General features: G+C 40.9%; 1 protein-coding gene across 1 annotated transcript; it reads right to left on the bottom strand.

Moving 5' to 3' along the window:
* Positions 1-503: 503 nt before the first annotated feature.
* On the bottom strand, positions 504-19,791 carry map1b (microtubule-associated protein 1B). The gene is made up of 7 exons (XM_063478201.1): positions 19,401-19,791; positions 17,561-17,662; positions 10,493-10,575; positions 9,639-9,779; positions 4,273-9,424; positions 3,875-4,113; positions 504-2,803 (listed from the first exon to the last, which is right to left on the bottom strand). The coding sequence occupies exons 1-7, from the start codon at positions 19,582-19,584 to the stop codon at positions 2,648-2,650; spliced, it is 6,057 nt and encodes a 2,018-aa protein (XP_063334271.1). The 5' UTR covers positions 19,585-19,791; the 3' UTR covers positions 504-2,647.
* Between the last annotated feature and the right edge of the window lie 854 nt (positions 19,792-20,645).

Raw genomic sequence — 20,645 nt, 5'->3', positions numbered from 1 at the left:
CATTATGGACAACACTCTCATTGCCTGCATGAGATTGTGGAGGACATGAGCAGTTCATTTAGCACATACATACCATAATATACAATATACGTGTGTATATTATCACCCCCACTGCACTTTATGTACATATGAAAAAATCTCTGAGGGTATTTTACTGTATATAGCAACCATTTGTAAATAGCACAAACCACTCTTGTATAGTTTTTTTGGGGGGGTTTTAAATTTGTACACTATTTTTCATATTTATTCATTTTTCTTTTTTTTAATACAGCTGTAATTCATCCTGACTCATTCCTGCTGCTGTAACAACAACAGTTTCCCCAGTGTGGGATTAATATGTCTCTGTCCAATTATTAAGTAGTAAATGTCTAGTAAGAGCAGACATTATGCCTGGATGACTTCATCTACCTAATGAATTTGTACAAACATGAGTGGTTGTCAAAGGATCTGACTTTCTTCTGGTGTAAGAAAGAAAAACATACCAAAAGTCTTATTTTTTCAACAGATTTTATTGTGGTTGTTTTTTTAATGTTTGTTCCTTAGTAGTGGTTCCTCTTACATTAGATTCACCATATGGGTAGAAGAAATATTGCACACAAACATCAGAAAGCACTAAGGAGTATTTTTTACTTGAAACTAAGTCCTATAAGTTACACATGAGTTCGGGGGGGGAAAGGGCAGAGACGATGCAAAGATCACAAGACACCTATACCACACAGCTGCAGACAAACATTATTAAAGTTCTCCTGGGAGAAAGATCAGGAGACAAGGCAGATAAAGAGACAGAGAGAGAAAAAGAGAAAGTGCAGAGAAAGAAGAGAGAGAAAAGAGAAGTGTCAGTTCAAAGTTTGCAGGTTGCTGTTTGCTTGACAGTAAGGTTGTAGTGTTAGCTTCAGGTTCTCCTGCAGGAAAACTGCATTATTGTGGTATCATGAACACCTGGCATCACTCGACTCATATCTCGTACCGTTTGTGTGTCGAGTGAATAGCCCCAAATATGAAAAGCCTGTTTGAATTGGTAAATGTTTCTCCAGAAGCTGGCCTGTCAAAGTTGATCTGTTGTCTCTGTACTGTTAGTTTGTTATGTGTCGTGTTTGTGTTTAAAGTGTCTAGTCTTGGTTTTACATACTTTCATCTAAAACACACAAGTCACTCACTTTCACCTCTGTGTGCTGCCCCTCCACGAGAAAAAAAAGCTTCTACTAGAAGCTGATTCCCTTCTCATTCGTGACTAATTTTTCAGCCTCCTTATGCTGAACCCTCCACCTAGAAAATCTACAATGTGCTGCATTCAGTATCATGTTTATATCAACACTGTGCCACTGGCAATTCCTTGGAGTGTAGAATACATGTGTCATGGCACAATTTGCGAAAACCCTAAAATGCTCCTCAAATGTCTTTATTTAGCCTACGTAGCCCTGTTGGTCTTAAAGCAAATTTGAGCAAAACCCCCATGAAAAAAAAGAAAAAAATACTAATTTATCATAACTCATGCATGTCTTCCAAACACTTCATCTGCCACAAAGCTATTTATAATTATAGTACAATGCTTTAGAAAAACAAGACATTTTAAGGTTTATGAAAATATCCTGCTTCACCAGCTTTCCAGTGGGAAAAGGCTAGCTCCCCCCATTGCGCACTGATTACATACAAAACGTTCATAAGAAACAAGATTGGATATTCTTTTCTAGAAAGAACTTAAAATCTGTAAATAAATCAGCAAGCTGAAATAAAAGGCATTCCTCTTTGTAGATTATGCAGATGTGACAAAGACAGGGGAGAGCGCCATGAAGCAACTTCCTGTTGCACAGTGTAAAAGGCTGCCTGGACGATCAAGCACGTTAACTGAAATTTAAACGTAATAACTTACTTATACACAGACAGCGGCGTAAACCAGACAAAAACAGATGCTAAATCAATTAAAATCCAGCCAGCTCAAAAAAACAAAAAACGCAGAGAACATTTTCATAACGGTGGAGCAATCTGATGTGCCCGTAATGAATAAGATAAGTTAGACATCATTAATGTTAATCAGTGTTTAGTGTCCATTTAAGTTGAATCATATTTGCTATCGTTCAACTCTATAACCTTTTAACATCATTCTTAGGATTGACTTCCGGTGCTTAAAGCCACCTGCAAGATCTGTGCCACTTCTTATACATTCACTTTGATTCCCTAAGGCAGTAACAGAAAACATGTTATTTTTATCCTTTGGTGTGGATAACAGACATTTTCTTTTTCAAAACATACCAGATGTAACGTAGTTGTGTTTGCTGAAAGTGGTTAGGCTGATTGAAAGCTTTCTCACGTATGATGTGGGGATGCAGAGGAAACTCGATACATCAACAACAACATCATTTTCTTGAACTTCACTAGACTCAGCATAACTGGACAATCATAGCTTGGCTGGTTTATTTGGTTTCTTATCTCCCCCTGTACTCTATCTGCATGAAACATCACCCTTTGCATGGACTCCTTCAGAGCTGATCTGTATTACTGTTAGTACATAGGAGGAAAGTTTGGTAATCAGTCCTTGTTGCCGATATTTATTTCATTCTGTGTTTAGGTGTCTGCTTAGGTTTTATGCTACATGGATTGGTTTTCTTACTTAAAATTGGGACCCTTCCCGATCTCTCGAGGAACAGGCCTACATTTCTATCTTACAAGCTGGGAAGGATTCGTCCTGCATGACGACAGTGCTGCTGCTGGCCAGTACCATGATGTTCAACTCCTGTTGCTTGTCATGAGTCTCCTGGTACCACTCTCTCATCACATCAGTGTCATGGGTTGGAATGAGGGTGACCTAACATGGGCGAGAAAGAGACTCAAGAAACTGAAATGGCATCTTGAATTTAAATAATCATATAAAAACATTAACTTTAGTTGAAGCAGAGGTTTGTTTTGTATTTTTTTAATTTTTGCTGTACCGTAAATAGAAAAATGCTGCAAAAGCACACAAAACACAATGGAAATAGGAAAGAAATGATGCAAAAGCTGAAAACAATTAAAAATCACGATACAGAACAGAAGTGTTGAAGGGGAAATCATATTGTGTGTTGCAACAAGGTGTGTCTGATAGCACTGTGTTGATGTTGGTCCAGGATCTGCACTGCAAATGATGAATCACATTGTTGCAAAGTCATAGCTTTGCAATGTGAGGAAAAAATGCATTTGTTTACACAAAACTCTCTTCTGGAACAAATGGTAAGCATTTTAAGTGTTTTCCTTTTTAATTTATATGATATACTAATTATATTATCAAGTTAAGTTTGCTGTTATCCAAATTTAGGTTACTCATGCTGCTTTGCTAGTGATACTTTAAAAAACATGAACTAATTTCTTGGATAATACTAACTGAATGCTCAGACATCGTCACTGGTCAGTTACAACATTGCTCCTGGACTAAAATTATTATGAATTTAGAGAAAAAACACCACCACTGGGATATCAGACAGTGCATGGAACGGCTGCGGAAGTGAAGTGACAAGATAACAGTAACAGTTTGTTAATAGCAAACAATGTATTAACAGTATTATATGAACCACAGAAAATACACCTGGCTTTTGCAACACTGATGAACCCTGTGCTTCTGTTAAGCATGTCTCAGTGCAGTCCTTTGCATGTTTTGGTTTCTGTCACATGTGCTGGCCTGTGACATTAGCGTATCCCCAGACACGCCTCCGTTGTGTTTTGTGAGTACTCAACTTCTGCTGTGTTTTTTTTCCATTTCCATTGCATTTTATTCAGCATCTGTTGTGTTTGGTGCGCTTTTGCAGCATTTTTCTCTTTCCTGGTGTTTTCTTAAGTTGCAGTCCATTTGACCTCTTGGACCACTGTATTGCATTATTACATTATATTAATACTTGGTACTTACTTGCATATTGTTTCCCCACTGGGCTTTTCCTTCAAGCAAAGCATCAAGGACAGCCCGATTGGGTTCCTGAGCTGCCTGGTCATTGCCACTTACTACATAGTAAGAGGACCGCACACGCTTAAAGAACTCAGCATCCACATTTTTGGCACTGCAGTGATTAGGGATGTAAACCAAATCCATGTACATAGGAGGACAGTTTGGTAGAGATGGCCCACCTGATACCTTTCCACTTCCTGTACCTGAAAAAAATGTAAATTTGCCTCAGATGACATTTAGAAAATAATAAATAAAAACAAAAGATACTGTGCAGCAAATAGATGTCAAAAACTGATATGTGATACACTGTATATATATATATATATATATATATATATATATGTATGTATATAAGTACTCACCTGATGTGGTGCTTTTTACCCCTCTGGAGGCAGAGGTATTGGTTGCATTTTTGGCATCTTTCCCTTCTCCTACACCCTTCTTTGGAGAGGCCGTCTTTGAGTCCTTCACTTTTGATAGACCAACCTTTCTAGATGGTGATGAAGATTTTTTGGAAAGTTTTTTCTTGTTGGGCTTTTCGCCTCCTTCTGTGTTAGCATTGTGGAGGTTTTCTTCAGCCTTGAGGGCCTCTGGATCCACCATGCAGACATCATGGTGACCTGAAGATGGAGCAGGGTCCCTGAGTGCAACGGGAGGAGGATCAGCATGCCTGTAGGTGAGGGTTCTGTCAGTAGGCAGAGTCTCAGAGTCATCTTCAGAGTCAATGTTTGCATCTGCTGTAATTGAGGGGCACTCTTCTGTCCCCGGTGGAACATCTGAATCTGTCTGGGAGGGAGCAGATTCACTAATGGATGTTGGCGGTGTCTCCTCACATTGCCTGGTGTAGAGCTTACCTCCTGGTGGTGGAGGTCCTCCTCCTGACTTGGCCAGAGGTTTCTCATCGTCCAAGGCATTCTCTTCATTGATGAAATACTCCAGAGGGTTAGGGTTGATGAAAGATGGGGAGAGTTCTGTTTTGGGGTGACGGTATTCACATGAAGTAACTAGGCAGAGGTCCACATCTGTCTTAGACGGAGCACAGGGGCTCCTCTTAGTGGAGTCTGGGTCTTTGGAGCCACAGGCAGAATTATACTGATCACAAGAGAGGGGCAGATGTGATGGGGAAGGAAGTTTAGGGCTCACAGGGGATTTTTTCTCAAATGTATAATCCTCACATTTAAAGGGATTAGTTTCCTTTGCCTGGAAAAGTGTCTCCTCTTTTGAAAGAGTGAAAGAAGAGGATGGGGAAGTAGCTTTTGGGGGTGAGGGTGACCTGTCATATTCTTGGTATGTGTCAGATTTATCAGCTATATCCTCCACAGATGGTGAAATGGGGCTGCTGCTTTCTTTACCTGCTGGACCTCCAAGCACAGGGGATGGCTCACTGGAATGGGGAGAGTGGATTAGTGAGGTTGCTTTGGGGGTGACTGGAGACTTTTCTGTTTGCTCAACCACAGCACGTGTCATCTCTGTCATTTGGCATGGGGTTGTTGCAGAGGGAGTAGACTGAGATGCATCTGATGGGGTTGCAGAAGTGGCACGAACTGAATCATTTTCTTCAAAAAGTGATGGATTTTCCACTGCAGAGGTTGGGTCTCCAGTTGCTCTTATGTCAGTTGCATCTGAAGGACTGTAGTCAACCTCAGTTGGGCCATTTTCTGTAGCACGTGAGCTGCTGCCCACTGATGGGTGCTCTGGGGACTGCTTGCTGAAGTCCAGGGCTAAGGAATGGTCAGGGGATTCCTGACCAAACTCTATTGACATGGTAGAGTGCTCTGGGGATTTTGTATCCTGCATCTGTGTCCTGCTTTTTGTTTTGGGGGAGATGTCTGGGGAGATTGACATTGGCCTTGGGCTATCATCCTTGGATGGAGATCCCTCTGCCTCATGGAAAGTGGTTGGGGTCTGAACCACAGAGACGGACAAAGAGTCGTCTACTTCAGTTGAGTGAGGAGAGCCCACTTCGGCATGAAGGGAAGGAGAGTCCGTGGTTGGTTCTGGCAAGGAGCTGGTGGCCAGGGAAGCTGTGGATGCTGAAGCTAAATGTGAGAAAGTGTCCTCTGCTACTACTTCCTCCAGAGGAGTTCCAGACTTATCTGATGTAGTGCCCTCTGAAATTGACATTTTACTCTCTTCTTTGAACGCTGTGAAAGGGTTGATGTCTGATTCATGTTTGGTCAGTGGTGCTGAAAACAAGACGGAATGACTGTTTTCTCCTGTTTTCTTAGGATCTATATCAAAGGGGGACTTTTCCTTCTTTGTTGGAGAATCAGGTTCAGCTGTTGGCGAGCTCTTTGGTGAGGATGCTACCCTCTCTACTGGGGAGGAACTTTCTAGTTCCTGTTCATGAGGCTCTGGGGTACCTCTGTTGGAGGAATCTTCTTTATCACTTGTAACCTCCACAATTACTGGACCCTGTTCTTTTCTTTCTTCTGATGTAGTTGGCAGAGCTCCCGCTTTTTCATCTACGGGTGACTGATAGTAAGGAGTGTGACCAGATGACTGAGGCGAATTAGCACCTTCTAATGTCTTATCATCTGGGCTAATGGAGGAATCTGCTGTTGCTCTGGTGTATCCTGCCAGTGTGGTGGATAATTCTATTGGAGGAGCAAACACTGATGGTGAATCAGATATATCCTTATTGTCAACTGAGGGAGATCGCACAAAAGGTACTGTTGTGGATACTGAACTGAGTTTAGATGAATCCGCATCATATTGAGCTGCGGCAAAGCATTCAGCTTTTCCTGCAGAGAGAAAATCCTTGGAGAATTTATCTTCTTCTAGAGATGAAGGCGGAGATATTGTAGAAGCAGAATGGTTGTAGTCCCGACCTTCAGTGGCATCGCTCTGAGAGCGATTTAAACATGGAATATCCTGAAGTTGAGAGAGCTTCTTTCTGTCACACTCTGATGTGCCAAACCTGCCAACATCCCGTGATGGAGACTCATTCTCGTCATTGGTGGCTTCATCGCTCATAATGTCCCTGGGAGTCATCATCTCATCCATCGGAGTAGGCACACTAGAGATTTCAATGGTGGACTGGGTGTGGCCAGATGTGACAGTGTAATCTTCAGGAGGTTCGTCTCTGTTCTCTTCATCGGAGGCTGTTGAACTCTCAAAGCCAACTGGCACCATTTCATCATGGATAGACGCAGCTGGAGACACTGGTGAGGACACTTTAGGTGAAGCAGATACAAACAGATTTTGATTCTCTGTTTCTTTTTGACTAATGAACTCATTTTCTACATTGTTGTTTTCAGCACTAACTTGTTTCATTTCAGCATGTTTCTCTTGGTGTTCTTCCACACTGGGAGGAAGATTATTTTTAACCAATTCTGCTTTCTGTGGTTCATATATTTCTTCAGTCTCTCCTTTCTCTTCATAATCCCCTCCCTCAGATGTCTCCTCCATCACAGTGCCCTCATCATCAAACTTCTCTGATACACTTCCATTGATTTTTCCCTTGAGTACTTGTTCATCTGGAGTCTCTCCACTTTCTCCTTCCACCTCAGTTGTGGTTATACCTTCATCAACAGACTCTAATGCCTCAGGTGACTCTTTGGTTTGAATCACTTCTTCATGGTGTATCATCACAGTCTCCTTTTCCACATTTTGTTCAACTGTTGCATCGTCCTCCATCAACTCTTCAGCTCTGAGCTCTTCAAAGTCCTTAGTGAGGTCCTCTGGTGAGGACATCAGAGATCTTTCTTCTTCTGGATCCACTGTCACTGGAGCAGCACTAGCTTCCACTTTGGTGGTATCCTCTTTTGTCTCCTTCTTTGCCACCTTTATCTTTCCTTTGTCTTTTAACTTTGATGGACCTCCTGAATCTTTCTTTGAAGCATCATCTTTTTTCAGAGGCTTTGGTTTGAGATTCTTTTCTTCACCTGCAGCAGATGCCTTTTTTATATCTTTTAATGGCCTTTTGGCGTCTTTCTTTTGCTCTTTCTTTTCTTCTTTCTTCTCTTTCATAGGTGAGTCTCTTCTGATATCCTTTTTTAGACCTTTCTTTGCATCCTCTTTCTTCACTTTTTCATCTTTTTTGCTTTCTTGTTTGAGGGTTTCATCTTTTTTTGCCACTTCTTTTTTAACCTCCTTTTTCTTTTCCACAGACGCTTTGGCCTCCTTTTTAACAATCTTCTCTTTTTCAGCTTTTGGTTTCTTTTTTTCTGGCGTTTCATTTTGGGCAGCTTGCTCTGCCTTTGCTTTTGATTCTTTCTCAGGTGCCTTTCCCTTTTTCAGTGGGACTTTTTCTTTTTTCTCCATCTTTTGTGTTTTTTCACGAGCTGATTCTGCATCAGCCTTTGCCTTTTCTGGTGTTTCCTCAGTGGAATCCTTCTTGATGTTTTTGACTGGTGAAGGCTTTGGGGTAGACTTGAGGCTCTCTTTGCTGTCTGTTCGGTGTTTCATCTTGGCTTGCTTCAGTGTCGGTGTCGACGGCATGTTCGGCATGTTAGCAGACACTGCTTTTTGAGTATAAACGGGCTGCTTCAAGAAGTCCAGGTGCTTAAGCTTTTCTAAACCTTCAAAAATATGATGCTGGGTGGCATTTCCGGGAAAGAGAACACGAACAACTTTATCTGAGGGATTTGCAGGGTGCCACACAATGAGTGAAGCAATGGAAATCATGTGAGAGAGAGGGAACTCTGATTCTTTTCCATTCGGGAGCAGGATGGAAGTGGTGTCCTTTTCACTTCCTGTCCACTGTTTTATGAAGTGCTGCATCTCCTTGCTGTTCTTTGATGGATTAAGCACATACATCTCAAGCTTGCCCACGCCCATTTTCTGAAAAAGTATGATCGGTTCTATGGTGTTTCCTACAGGTCTTTGCAAAGGCTCAGTCCGTAAATTTAGCTTGTTAAGAAACTGCTGAGTGAAAGCTGCCTCCTCAACATTTCTGCGCACTCTGTAATTGGGTTCAGGATTGTCCAGGTTTTCGGGAAGATTCACAAACACAATGCCAATGTCTGGAGAAATCATGTTCTTCACCCAGTCGCTGTTTGCCGTTGAACCCTGCGACTGTTCCTCCTCGAGCTCTGCAATCTTCCTCAGCAGCATGCTATTGATGCCCGGAAGATTGTCGTCACCGATGTGGGTCAGGAGAATGGAGTCCACCCGGTCTAGATGTCTCACCAGCTTCCAAAAACATGACTTTCTGTCTGAACCTCCATTGATTAGCATGTTGAAGCCGTTGACAGCAAAGAGGGCGGAGTCACCGCGACCTCCGGGGAAAATGTAGCAGCATGGTTTGGAGAGCTTGAGGAATCCACCTGAGGTTGGTGGTTCTAACATGTCAAAAGGAGTTGGGATCTCTACAGATTCAGATAAGTACTCTGTGAACTCTGAGAGGCCCTCCATTTCAGGAAGGATGAGAGTAGAGTTTAGTTTAATGTTAATGAAGTCCTGCAGATTGTGTTTGTCCAAGTTGGAATTTTTCCATTCGCCTTGTTCGGGGCAGGAGAGAGTGAGGTTGGCTTTGTTTGCTGGGTGAATGGTGCTGAGCAATTCACCAATCTGGCCATGAGAAAAAAATGAGTGACTTTTAATGGAATCAGTAATGCACTTACAATAATTTCAGGTTCAGTATGTGTCTGTAAGTATATGGGTAGACCACCACACATTTTTTTCTCATTCTTTTTTTACCTTTCAATAACCAATATGTAAATGTGTCGGTACAATGTAGCATATGTTGTATGTCATAAGAAGAACCCTCCCCATGTTTGCTCACCTCTTGGTCAGTGAATATGTCTATGAAACTGAAAAATGAGAACAATCCAGACTGAAGGATCAGCTCCCCGGTGTTTTCAGAGCATTGTCCTGACAAGACCAAAAGTTTGTGTCTGGCAGTGTCAGAGATCATCAAACGCACCTAGAAAGGAGAAAAAAATATACGTTGTCTGTGCACTGATTTGTTCAACAGTAGATAATAATTTATATAAACTTGGAGAAAAGCACTTATGTGGTGACTATTTACTGCAGCTGCAGTCCATCTCCTCAAAATAATTATATTAAAGCAAAAGGAAATAAAGAAGCTCAATACTTATGCATTTGGCTTAATGATAAATGTACTAGAAATACCACCAGCTTCAAGTCACTTATTTCCATTAGCTAATTAGCTTAATTGTTCTCTTACTGTCTATTGTACTGTCATCACTCTATCTCGCTGTCCTTCACTATTTCTGATGTTCTTTTTTTCTACTTCAGCACCATCAGTTGCTCTGGGCGGCTGGCCAAATCACTCCTGCTATGCTCTGTGATATTATAAGTGCAGAGTATGACTGCAAACAGGGAGGGAGTGAAGGAAACAACGAGAAGGCGCAATTCCTGATCCTCTCATATTTTTATTCTCCTTGAGGTTTAGCGAAATCCAAAATCTGTGCTTGCTATTCCAGCAATAAAGAACACATCAGTCCAGGTTCTTAGATTTCTTATTACACCCCCCCACCCGTTTTTGGTTCTTAGTCAACATCAGCAAACACACCAGGCTGAATAATTACCTGTTTTAAGATTTAAATGTTTTGTAAATGCTGGTGGGAGAATAATGGGAAGAAGCTATAATTTCTAGTAGGAAAAATGTTTTACCTCGGTACTGACGGCTTCATCTGAAGGGTTGATGAGCACAACGGTCTCCAGAATATTACTTTTGTGGTGAAGAATTCTCTGGCCTGAAAAGAAAACAGAAAATAGATATAGTAAAATAAATAATTAAATATAAACTCATGCTATGAGTTATATATAAACCCTGCTGTGAATATAATTAGATAGAACCAAGAGGCATAATCAATCTACAGAGTAGCTGACCAACAGAAAACTGTTTTTATTATTTTTCAGAGCGTATCAGATACAGCCTCTCAGTAATGATGATATCCTACTTTATTGTATAAAAGACACAATAAAAGAAGGAAAGCATTTACTAATTTGCCAACCAAACCAATTAGCTGATTACTCAAGGAAATAACTGGATTTATCATTTAATAAATGTAAAAATTATTATTATTATTGTATGATCTGCTGTACAATATGAAGCGCCAATAAAATAAAATCGAATTGAATTAAAAATCAAGTATTTTTTGCCCCTGTGCTTATTAATTTATAGCAAATTAATTACTAGAATAATTAAAACCGCAACAATTTCCTCTCTGAAAACACAATCGTTGCACCTCACTTATTTCAATTAAAAATCGACTTTGATTATTGTCATACAGTCAGTGCTGCTGTACTTTATCATTTATTTGACCATTTTTTGCAAAAATGTGTTAAGTAAGCCAAACAACCAGCAGTGCAACACAAATCTGAAGTGTTTCATGTCTACTCTGCTAACCTGAATTTCAGTCTCTGTAACCTACATTAAAAGATGGGGAGCATACAGTATTCAATTTTTTGCCTTAATATTTGATCATTAGCATGATTATTGTCATCATAATAAGATAAAACTGATTACAAAGCTGTAATGAATCTCCACTCTTCTGGTTCTTATAAGGACACATCAGCACTCTGCAAATTTATCAGATGCTGGCAGCTGCAGTGTGGCTGTGTAAACGTTAATGGTTTCTGCAGAGGAAAGCGCTTCATTTTGAATCCTGCTCCTTGACATTAAAACTTGTTTTAAAGCTCCTTCGTTAACCTTTGTTGTAAGACACCAGTTTACCAGTCAGCTTATGTAAGTGACACAAGAATAATTTCTCTTTGATCTGTGTGAATTCATCATTATAAAACTATCATATTAATATTCATATATTAACAGCAATGACTGATTTTTCATGAAATATACATATTTCTATTACACATGTTCTATTGCCTTGTTCTTCACTGTTTATGCAGGAAATTTAAGTGGCCAGACATTTACATAAATTTGTTGTTTGTTTTAATCACATGATTCTTTTAACACTGTAGATACACGTTTGCTATTGGCTGTTTACTTTTAGCTTGTCAGTTCTGCAGCTGTTCCGTCACATTTTTTGTCTCCCCACAAATACTTACATTGTGTTTTATTATTTTATTTATCTATTTATTTATGTTTTGTAAACTCTTGCAGCTTTTTTTCTATTTACGTTGTGCTTTATTCGACTTCTTTTGGAAGTTACAGTGCGTTTGAACTCCCAGTTCCTATAATAACCCTGAGTTATTTATAACAGTGTTATACACTAAAGACACACAATAAAAATTATTATTAACATTACTGATTATTCTGCCAATTAGTTTCTGCCTGTAATAACTGATCAAATATCTATTTAAAAAAATGTCTATCAAATTTTCCCAAATATAAAGATGATGCTTTAAACTGGCTACTTTTATTCAACCAACAAATATTTACATACTGCAAGGTTAAAGGACATGTTTCATTAGTTTTGTTCAAAAAAACTTAAATGTGTCCCAATTATTTGACAATTACTGACTAGCCACTTTTTATCTTTTACAGTGCTACACAACTCCAGTCAGACTCGACCTCTGTGAGATGACAGACAGCACCGACATGGCTGGGTTATTATCTGCCTCACTCTAACACCCAGTAACGATTTGAACTCTGACAATGGCCACTAAAAATAGTTGAATCTGCAGCAGTTTGAGAAAGGTAATATTTCCTCTCTCATGAGACGGAGTGATTAGACAGAACACGAACAGTGTTGTGACAGGCCCATGATCAATCTTCTAGGTTTTGGTTGATTGATTATGACTGTGACCCCACTGTGTGTGTGTGTGAGGGGGGTTTGGCTGTCCTCTGGCCCAGGGGATGAGACATGAACATGGTATCTTTAGCTTCCTTATCCATCCCTACATGTCAGGCTTCACTCAGTCAACCCCACAGACCCTTTGTTTCTCCTCACTGTCACCAACATCAAGCATCAACTGATATCAAACTACAAGACACAGATCTTATTTTTATTCATTTATTTCAGTCAAAACAAACAAACAAAAAAATGTTGCTGCTATAATGGAAAGACAAAGGATGAGAATCTGCTTTGTGTGAAGTGCTTGGATCCAGACTGTAAATTCAGAAGCACGGTGTTGAAGACTGAGTGTGGCTTGTCCCTGGAGACGCAATACTCCAGCAGCTATCTGCCTGCTCGGCTGATTCCTCCATACATATTTCATATAGCAGCAGATTCTCATGAAGGAATGCACAGCCATTAACTCTACTGCTTCACCCTAGAGGGTTATCATGCCTTATAGAAAACACTCTCATTCACTGCTGTGTTTCCTACACAGTAAATGACTGCTGGGGTCTAATAATCTCGGGGGTTCAGTAAAAACTGAAATAATGGTTCGAGGTTTTGTTCCCTCCCAGGCATTTGTCAGTTCTGTTTTTGGGGGTGTGGATGGAAAAAAAATAATAATGAATTCTTCTAGAATGATTGTAATCTAGAGATTTTGTGTAAATCCAATATCATGACAGAACCTTAAACGACAAAAGGGTCATTGCTTTCATTTTTTTGAGTGCATAATGGATATTTTCCAACAGAATCTATTGAACGCCTTAAATGTGTGTCATTTTTTCCCAGTGAGCAGGTAATGAATGCATCAGCTTTATTTGTTTCTTTTATTTCTAGTGTTGGTACATTCACCCTTGAGATGCGAACAAGCTGTTGGTGATTTCTGTCAAACCGATGGGTCTCGTGAAAAACAGTTTTCCTTTGCACCTGCATTTTACCGGCATGTTGAAGATTTGTGTCTGTCTACTACAACCATCATAAACCCCCCGCTACTTGTGGTGGAAAAACCTTCACTAAAACCCATTCTGAGGAGGCAGTGGTCTGACCGGTGCTCCTCTAAGATCAACTGTGGAAACACTTTTCAGCGATCTGTGAAATGAGAGAACAATCAATCCCTAAAATCTATTTTTAATTCTGCTCGTGCTGCTGTAAACAAAGCCATATCTGTAACCGCTAATGCAAAGGAGACGCATCTCTTTTGTCTTTGTCTCTCTTCATGGGTTACGCCCTGCTTACTGCCCTTTTATGTGATGGAATAGAAAGTATAGCACAGCAGTCCTCACAGGAAAAAAACAAACTATCCATCACCACCACCATGTGTCTGATTTAACTCATCAAAAAGTGACAGATTGCGCACAGGAGCTTGTTTGACCCTGACAATTACTTTGATCGATATGAAAATCCTTAAAACCCAGTGCGGCTCTGTCTCAGCGGGAGGTGAGGTAATGTGACATGCATCGCTAAACATTCTCCTTCTGGCTGAATAGGAAGAGGACGACCGGTTGGTTTTGCCCTGTCTGCAACTGACCGAGCCAGACGGGAACATCAATGAGGATGGCACCCCACCAAAAATAGATCAGTGGAACAACTAAATTCAGCGTCTCCTTCCTTTTGCTTTAAAGCAAACCGCACATATGAGGACAAGGACTGGATCTGCGCCTCTAGATCCCCAGTATTGTGTGTGTCAGCAAGTGTATTTCATACCAAAACAGTGATGTCCAGCAAAGACTGTGGCAAAATTTTTACTCTGACTTTTGGATTTGTCTCCAACCAAGCATATATAACATGTCTGGTAATGGAGCTAATGGCAATGACCCAGCTATTAACTCAAAAAGCAGTCGATCACCTCTGTCACCATATTGATTCTCACTGCCAGCATTCAGCTTTTAACGTCTTCATAGTCATTACTTTAGGAATTAGCCCATGCAATTGAATGACAAGCTGACAGATAAAAGGCAGTTATAATTACAATGTTTTTTTCTATTGCAGTTCTTATAGTATTAGGGGATGTGTGACTTTTTATGATGCAGGTGAATAAAACTGCTGATCTGCAGTTGGAGTCAGGAATGAAGAGAAAACAGACCATTAGGAATATTTTCTTCTCTGACAAATGAATAAAAGTCAACACAGTTTTTAAATATCATCGATCATAAATTGCAGTCTTGTCTTGAAGAATCTCATTAGTGAGGATTCTTCATGGATTTGCGGTTTAGACAGGCTTCACTGCTGTCTGCACTGATGGCAGGGTGATGGGAAATCTATAAGTAAACAGAAGTGTCATATGTCTATAAAGGAAAGGCAGGTGGTCTCCCATCTAGCCTACTCTTCTTCTTCTCTTTTCCTTGTTACTGTGAGGTCCAGGCATCCTGTGCGCCACGTGATTGACGGTTCGTCATTCATCAAGCAGACAGGTAATTGCATTTGCCCTCCTGAGCCGGATTTCACCCGCTGGTTCTCCTCTAAAGAATAATCTCTAAGCAATGAATGAAACCACCCTACCAGCTAAAGACAAAACTCAAGAATGCAGCATATAAAGATGTTTCATTGATTTTTCTTTATTACAGCTAAAGGTAAGTCCCACTGAAAATCAACTCATAAGCTCAACTCACTACACAGCCCTCCTGAGAACCGATGCTGATTAATTTCTGACAAGATGCTTGATACAACTTCTGTCTCTGTTAGGAAGGTTTAGCTATTTTTTTAACCTTTTATGTTTCACTCAGCTTCTATGTTATTTCCTGTTAATTCCTAATTTATAATTAATAAAGTCATATCAAGCATAGTTTTAATTCAGGCACAGGGAGACCAGAAGGTCACGGTCAGCTACAATTGGAGCAGATCAATTCACCTCAGTGCCAGCCCACCTCTACTGATGGCTCAGCTTCTATGAGTCCAATGGACAAATCTCATGTAAGAAGTGTATTTAAGCTGCCATAGCATGCCCATAGTGTGCAAGTGCAAGCTGCTTTGCAACCCATTACCAATTCAGCTTCTAGCTGCTGCTCCTGATGATATATACCTTTCTGTGAAAAAGTATGGGGAGGTACCACATCCGTCCAATTCAATTCAGTTTAATTTATATAGCAACAAATCACAACAACAGTTGCCTCAAGGCAATACAAAGCACTACAATTGTTTTAGAGAAAACCCCACCAGTCAGATGAGCCCCTATGAGCAAGCACTTGGTGACAATAGGAAGTAAAAACTCCCTTTAACAGGAAGAAAACCAGGGGGTTTTCTTCCTGTTGGAGGTGAGAGGAGAAAGGTAGGAAAAAATCCATCCAACCTCCATCCTCTTAAGAGGTTTTCCCATTTGGGGTGTGGTGGGACTGGAGCCTATAGAAGAGTTCGCTGGTAACACCCTCCAGAGACCACTAGTCTTAGATCACTTAGCATGGGCTAACACAGAGACAGACACCTATGGACAATTTAGAATCACCGATTAACCTAGCATGCATGTCTTTGGACTCTGAGAGGAAGCCAGAGTACCTGGAGTGAACTCACGCAGGCTCCAGGAGAACACACAAACCTCACAGACAGTAGAAGGAACCCAATCAGCCAGCGGGTTCGAACCAGGAACCCTCTTGCTCTTGAAGCACCAGTACTAAGCACAGTGCACCAGGTGACAGAAGTGATGTCATTATTATTTTTAAATCTTTTTTAAAAAAAATGTAACAATATTATGATTCAAAAGTTTAAAATATATATCTGTGAATTAAAAAGAATCATGACATTTTACATAAAACCCTACAAACCCGTCAAATTGTACAGTTCACATCAAGCTGAAATCAAAAATTTAAAAAGGTAAAAAAAAAAAGAGTTGCCAAAAGGAAAGATATAGAATATGAGAAAATAACATTATTGATTTTTTGCCTGCCAAGACATTGACTCTCAAAGTGTTCTCTTCATTCTCCTGCGTTTCTCTCTGTGTGACCTTGCTTATTTATCACCCCAATCTCTCTTCAGCCTGTTCTTACTCCATTATTTCCTCTCCTCTCACCACCCCACCCGCCCGTGTCATTGTCTTTCTTTAAAAGCCCTTCCCCTCACCCTCTTGCTCCCCGAGTCCTCCCCGTTCCCCTCCCTTCTTTATTTTCATGGACAGACACCGCCACTAGGGATTCGACATTGCTAATTACTCCCAAATCAACTGTGCATCTAGTTGCAAGGCAACAGCACACTGGAGGAAACGGCAAGAGTGGAGGATGGGAACACAGGATAAAAGGGAGTGCGAAGCTGGAGTGCTGTTAAATGTCATTCCAGATGAATCCTGCCTCTCAATTGACTGTATTTCATTTCTGAGATTTGATACAGGGATATTAATGCATTACAATCGACCTACTGATTTAGTTTGCAGCCACATTTATCGGCTTGATCAATCTATTAAACATCTAACCACATACGAAGCTGGTCGTGTTCAATGTGGAGCAGAAGCTTTAACTGCTGGGGACTGTCAAGGCCATGTTGCCTACTGATAGACCACATGTCCTGCCACACTGAATGTGTTTCATCTTCATACAGACTCCTTCACATTGCAAATGACACAAAGGTAGTGCCTTGCAAGAAAATGCTGACAGGGTGTATCCTGTGGTAGGCAATAAAGCCTACGTGTTTAGGATTCCACAAGCAAGCTATAGCTGACTTAGATGTAATGGTGGACACTGCTGAGAAACGCAGCTATGAAACTGTAAATACTCAAGTACTGTGCTTCACAACATATTTTATGACAGGGGTAGATCGTGATTGAAATAAATTAAAATAAAAAAGGGGGTCTTCTATATAGTGATTGTTTTTACTTTTAGTACATTAAGCGTATTATTTCTCACATGACTGCAAAAGTGTATGTCTTTGGTTTCTGTTTACGACACAATGGAAGCTGTAAGAAAAATCTTAAGACATTAATCGGTGTGAAACGTTGTGGCATAAATTTCCAGTTTACCTCTGACATCTGCAGAGAAACGAGCCGAGTGTCTGGACACAAACAGCTTGAGTTCCTGGTCCAGGTTGCAGTCAATTAAGTTGGCGTCCCACGAGCGGATCCCTGCAACACAAGCACACGAGCACAAACAAAACTGTGAAAAGTCACCTTCCCTCGTGAATTCTCTTCCTAAAATTTACAGGAAAATCTTGGCACGAACAAGGATTGACTTTTAATTTGGCAAGAGGAATGAAATCTATAATAGGAAATATCTATATCCCTATTTCTGTTTGGCCACGGTGCCAGAAGCAGGGACGACCTCTGTTGTGCTGACTCATTGCGGTGTCATCCTCTCTATAATTTTGCAAAGCCAAGGCCTAATGAAGGCTTCCGAGAAGTTATTTGATAGCAGCGGTGGATCAGTGTTACTGTGAGGTGAACAACAGACGATGGGCTGAAAACACTTATTTTAGCAACAGGGCCTAAACCTTAAAAAATAAATGAGAGCATAAGTTAAAAATCGAAACACCATTAAATAAGATATTTTTGAATTTAAAGACACCATGAAGGGGACAGCATAAATGTATTTATTGATTTTTTTTCCCACCCAAGGTCAAGTGTAAACTTGACAATACACACACAGAGAGAGAGAGAGAGAGAGAGAGAGAGAGAGAGAGAGAGAGAGAGAGAGAGAGAGAGAGAGAGAGAGAGAGAAATGATTGTGGCCCCAACAGGTTCATCTCAAAAGTAACCTCTTATTTTTTTTTAATTAAAAAAAAAATTATTTATTCATTTTTTGTTTGGTACATCTCTATACATCATCAGCAGATTTAACCTTTAACAAAGAGCCACACCTACTCTGTGCTTTTACTCTGATAGTGCCTGGAAAATCTAGAAGTGTGCAGGGTAAAGATAATATGAACCCATCTTAGTTTCACGCCCACGCAGATACTGCGCCATTGTCTCCCCCCTTACAAACAGCGCACTATGGCCAGTGAGGTAGGCCTCTACAGCAGCTGTAGCCTTTCTAAAAAACGCCCCGCTTCACTTTGAAGATGGGTCCTCCTGGCTTTCCGTAGGGACCGCAGTGCGGACCGAGCCACGCCCACAAGCCGGTGTGTGGGATGAGAGAGAAAGCTGGATGCAGGAGGGTAGTGATGGAGAAATATTCCCACGGGGATGAAGGGGGAAATTCGTTGATTGTAATTCAGGAGTCGCAAACGCAAACTGTCAACTTCACGACACAAACCGAGAGAAAACTCTCGTTTCCTCCTTCAGGCCGTGAACTGTGACACAAAAGCAAGGTGCTGCGAGAGACCCTCAGAAACCCGATTCGCTTCACTGCACTGACGCACAATCCGAACTGGATGCTGAATCATTGCTCGTCAGCTTCATAACAGCACCAGGCCCACGTGTGTTGTGGCTGGCAACAACTGAACCCACTGATATTATGTGATAGAAAAGAAATGACACAGAACTGCTCCTGAACGCGGTTGTTGGTGGGTAAAATACCCGAGGGCGAAGATGTAGTGATTATTTTCCTCTAGCTCACAGTGATGTTACTGGGAGGGGCTGACAGATAGCCCCACCGCAGTGTACTTCAAACAGCTGCCCAACAAATAGCACTCAGATTGTGTTCATTACTCGTTGACACGCGTAATTCCTCACCACCGTGCACAAAGCAAAGCGCTGCAAATAACTACAGCTCCAAAAAAAAAGAAAAAAAGAATAGAAAACCCCGCACAGATTATGTGACTTTATGTTGCCAAACTTCCAGTCTATCCGTCTACGTTCCAGTTGTTTTGAACACGTCAAGAGGAGCTCTCTGGCCTACACCCCCTTTCACAAAGCCCCATCTTACCTTTCTCTATGTCCGCAATGGCACACTTCAGATGCTCCTCAGTTACGATCTCTCCGATAACAACCAGCAGGTAGAATTTGCTGTCATTAAAGTGCTGCGAGGGGCTCGAGGATGTCAGCGACGCCCCGGTGTTGCTTTGGCCGCCTAAAGTCTCCATGTCTGCAGATTCTACCAGGGTTGCCATCCTCTCCTGCTGTCTATCTTCTCTTTTTTACGCCCCCGCTCTCTCGCTGTCTCTCGTTCGCGGATCCCAGCCTCCTCCCTTTATTCGCTGCAGAGCTTTGGAGTGGTCTCCAGACATGCAAGTGCAGCCTTGATAGGAGTGGCCCTTGCTTTTTATACCAGCAGACACAGTGTCACATTCGGTAACCGGGGAGAGACGAGGGCGCCGGAGGTTTTTTTTCGCATACTCACTCCACAGCTGATGTCATCCGCAACGAATCAAACGCATCCGGAAGTCACTGAGATTTTATGCTTTTCATTGTTTTCATCGGTGCTGGACTCCTCACTACTTGTTACTCCTATTAAAAAAATACTTAGATCACTGATGTTTCACCCCTCTGAGTTCAGTTTCTGATGTTGGATTGTAGTAAACGAGTTGTAGTTCTGTTAGCGCAGTGAAAATCTTTATAGACCTTTCTGACGTGCTTTTTGAGATTCCGTTTTTAAACAGACTTTTTATTTACTTTAAACCGAGATTTCATCTTTTTAGTCATTTAATTGTTTTTTATTTAATTATTATTATTTTTTTTACATGCAAAAACTATGATATTCAAAGACAATGAATGCAAATTGCAAGGACCATACTCAAAGATCAGGGCAGAAAACCCCTGAGAGATTGACTGAAGCGATGGTAGCTATCCTTCCATCCACCCATCCATCCATCCATGCATTTTGATAACCACTTATTCGCTTTATGATTGCTGGGGGGACTGTCACTGGCTGAGAGGTGTAGTACACACCAACAGGTCGCCAGTCTGTTGCAGGGCTAAGTATTATATGTCCAGACACATCAAATCACTTCAAACCAAAAAAGTGTTTGGCATCTAATCCTACAAATATCCTTTATGCATCTGTTCACGGTCCCTCTTTGATCTCCCATAGAGTCTACTAAAAAGTTTCAAGGGAGTCACTCGAGGAAAATTCTTTGATTCTTGTAATCTTACATCTCACAAAACACAAGTCTTCATGTGAAAGCAGTATCAGATATTAGTGTGGGTTAAGTCAGAAAACTACAAACAGAAA

This window comes from Pelmatolapia mariae, linkage group LG7 (genome assembly GCF_036321145.2).
Source record: "Pelmatolapia mariae isolate MD_Pm_ZW linkage group LG7, Pm_UMD_F_2, whole genome shotgun sequence".
NCBI classification, from domain to species: domain Eukaryota; kingdom Metazoa; phylum Chordata; class Actinopteri; order Cichliformes; family Cichlidae; genus Pelmatolapia; species Pelmatolapia mariae.
The sequence above is the reverse complement of the archived record's forward strand: the minus strand, read 5'-3'. Positions and strand labels throughout refer to the sequence as shown.

Coding starts and splice junctions, on each gene's coding strand:
- map1b (XM_063478201.1), bottom strand. CDS start 19,584: ATGGCAACCCTGGTAGAATCTGCAGACATGGAGACTTTAGGCGGCCAA. Junction 17,663..19,400: donor CATTGCGGACATAGAGAAAG/GTAAGATGGGGC, acceptor CTTGTGTTGCAG/GGATCCGCTCGTGGGACGCC. Junction 10,576..17,560: donor TTTCTCTGCAGATGTCAGAG/GTAAACTGGAAA, acceptor TTTTCTTTTCAG/GCCAGAGAATTCTTCACCAC.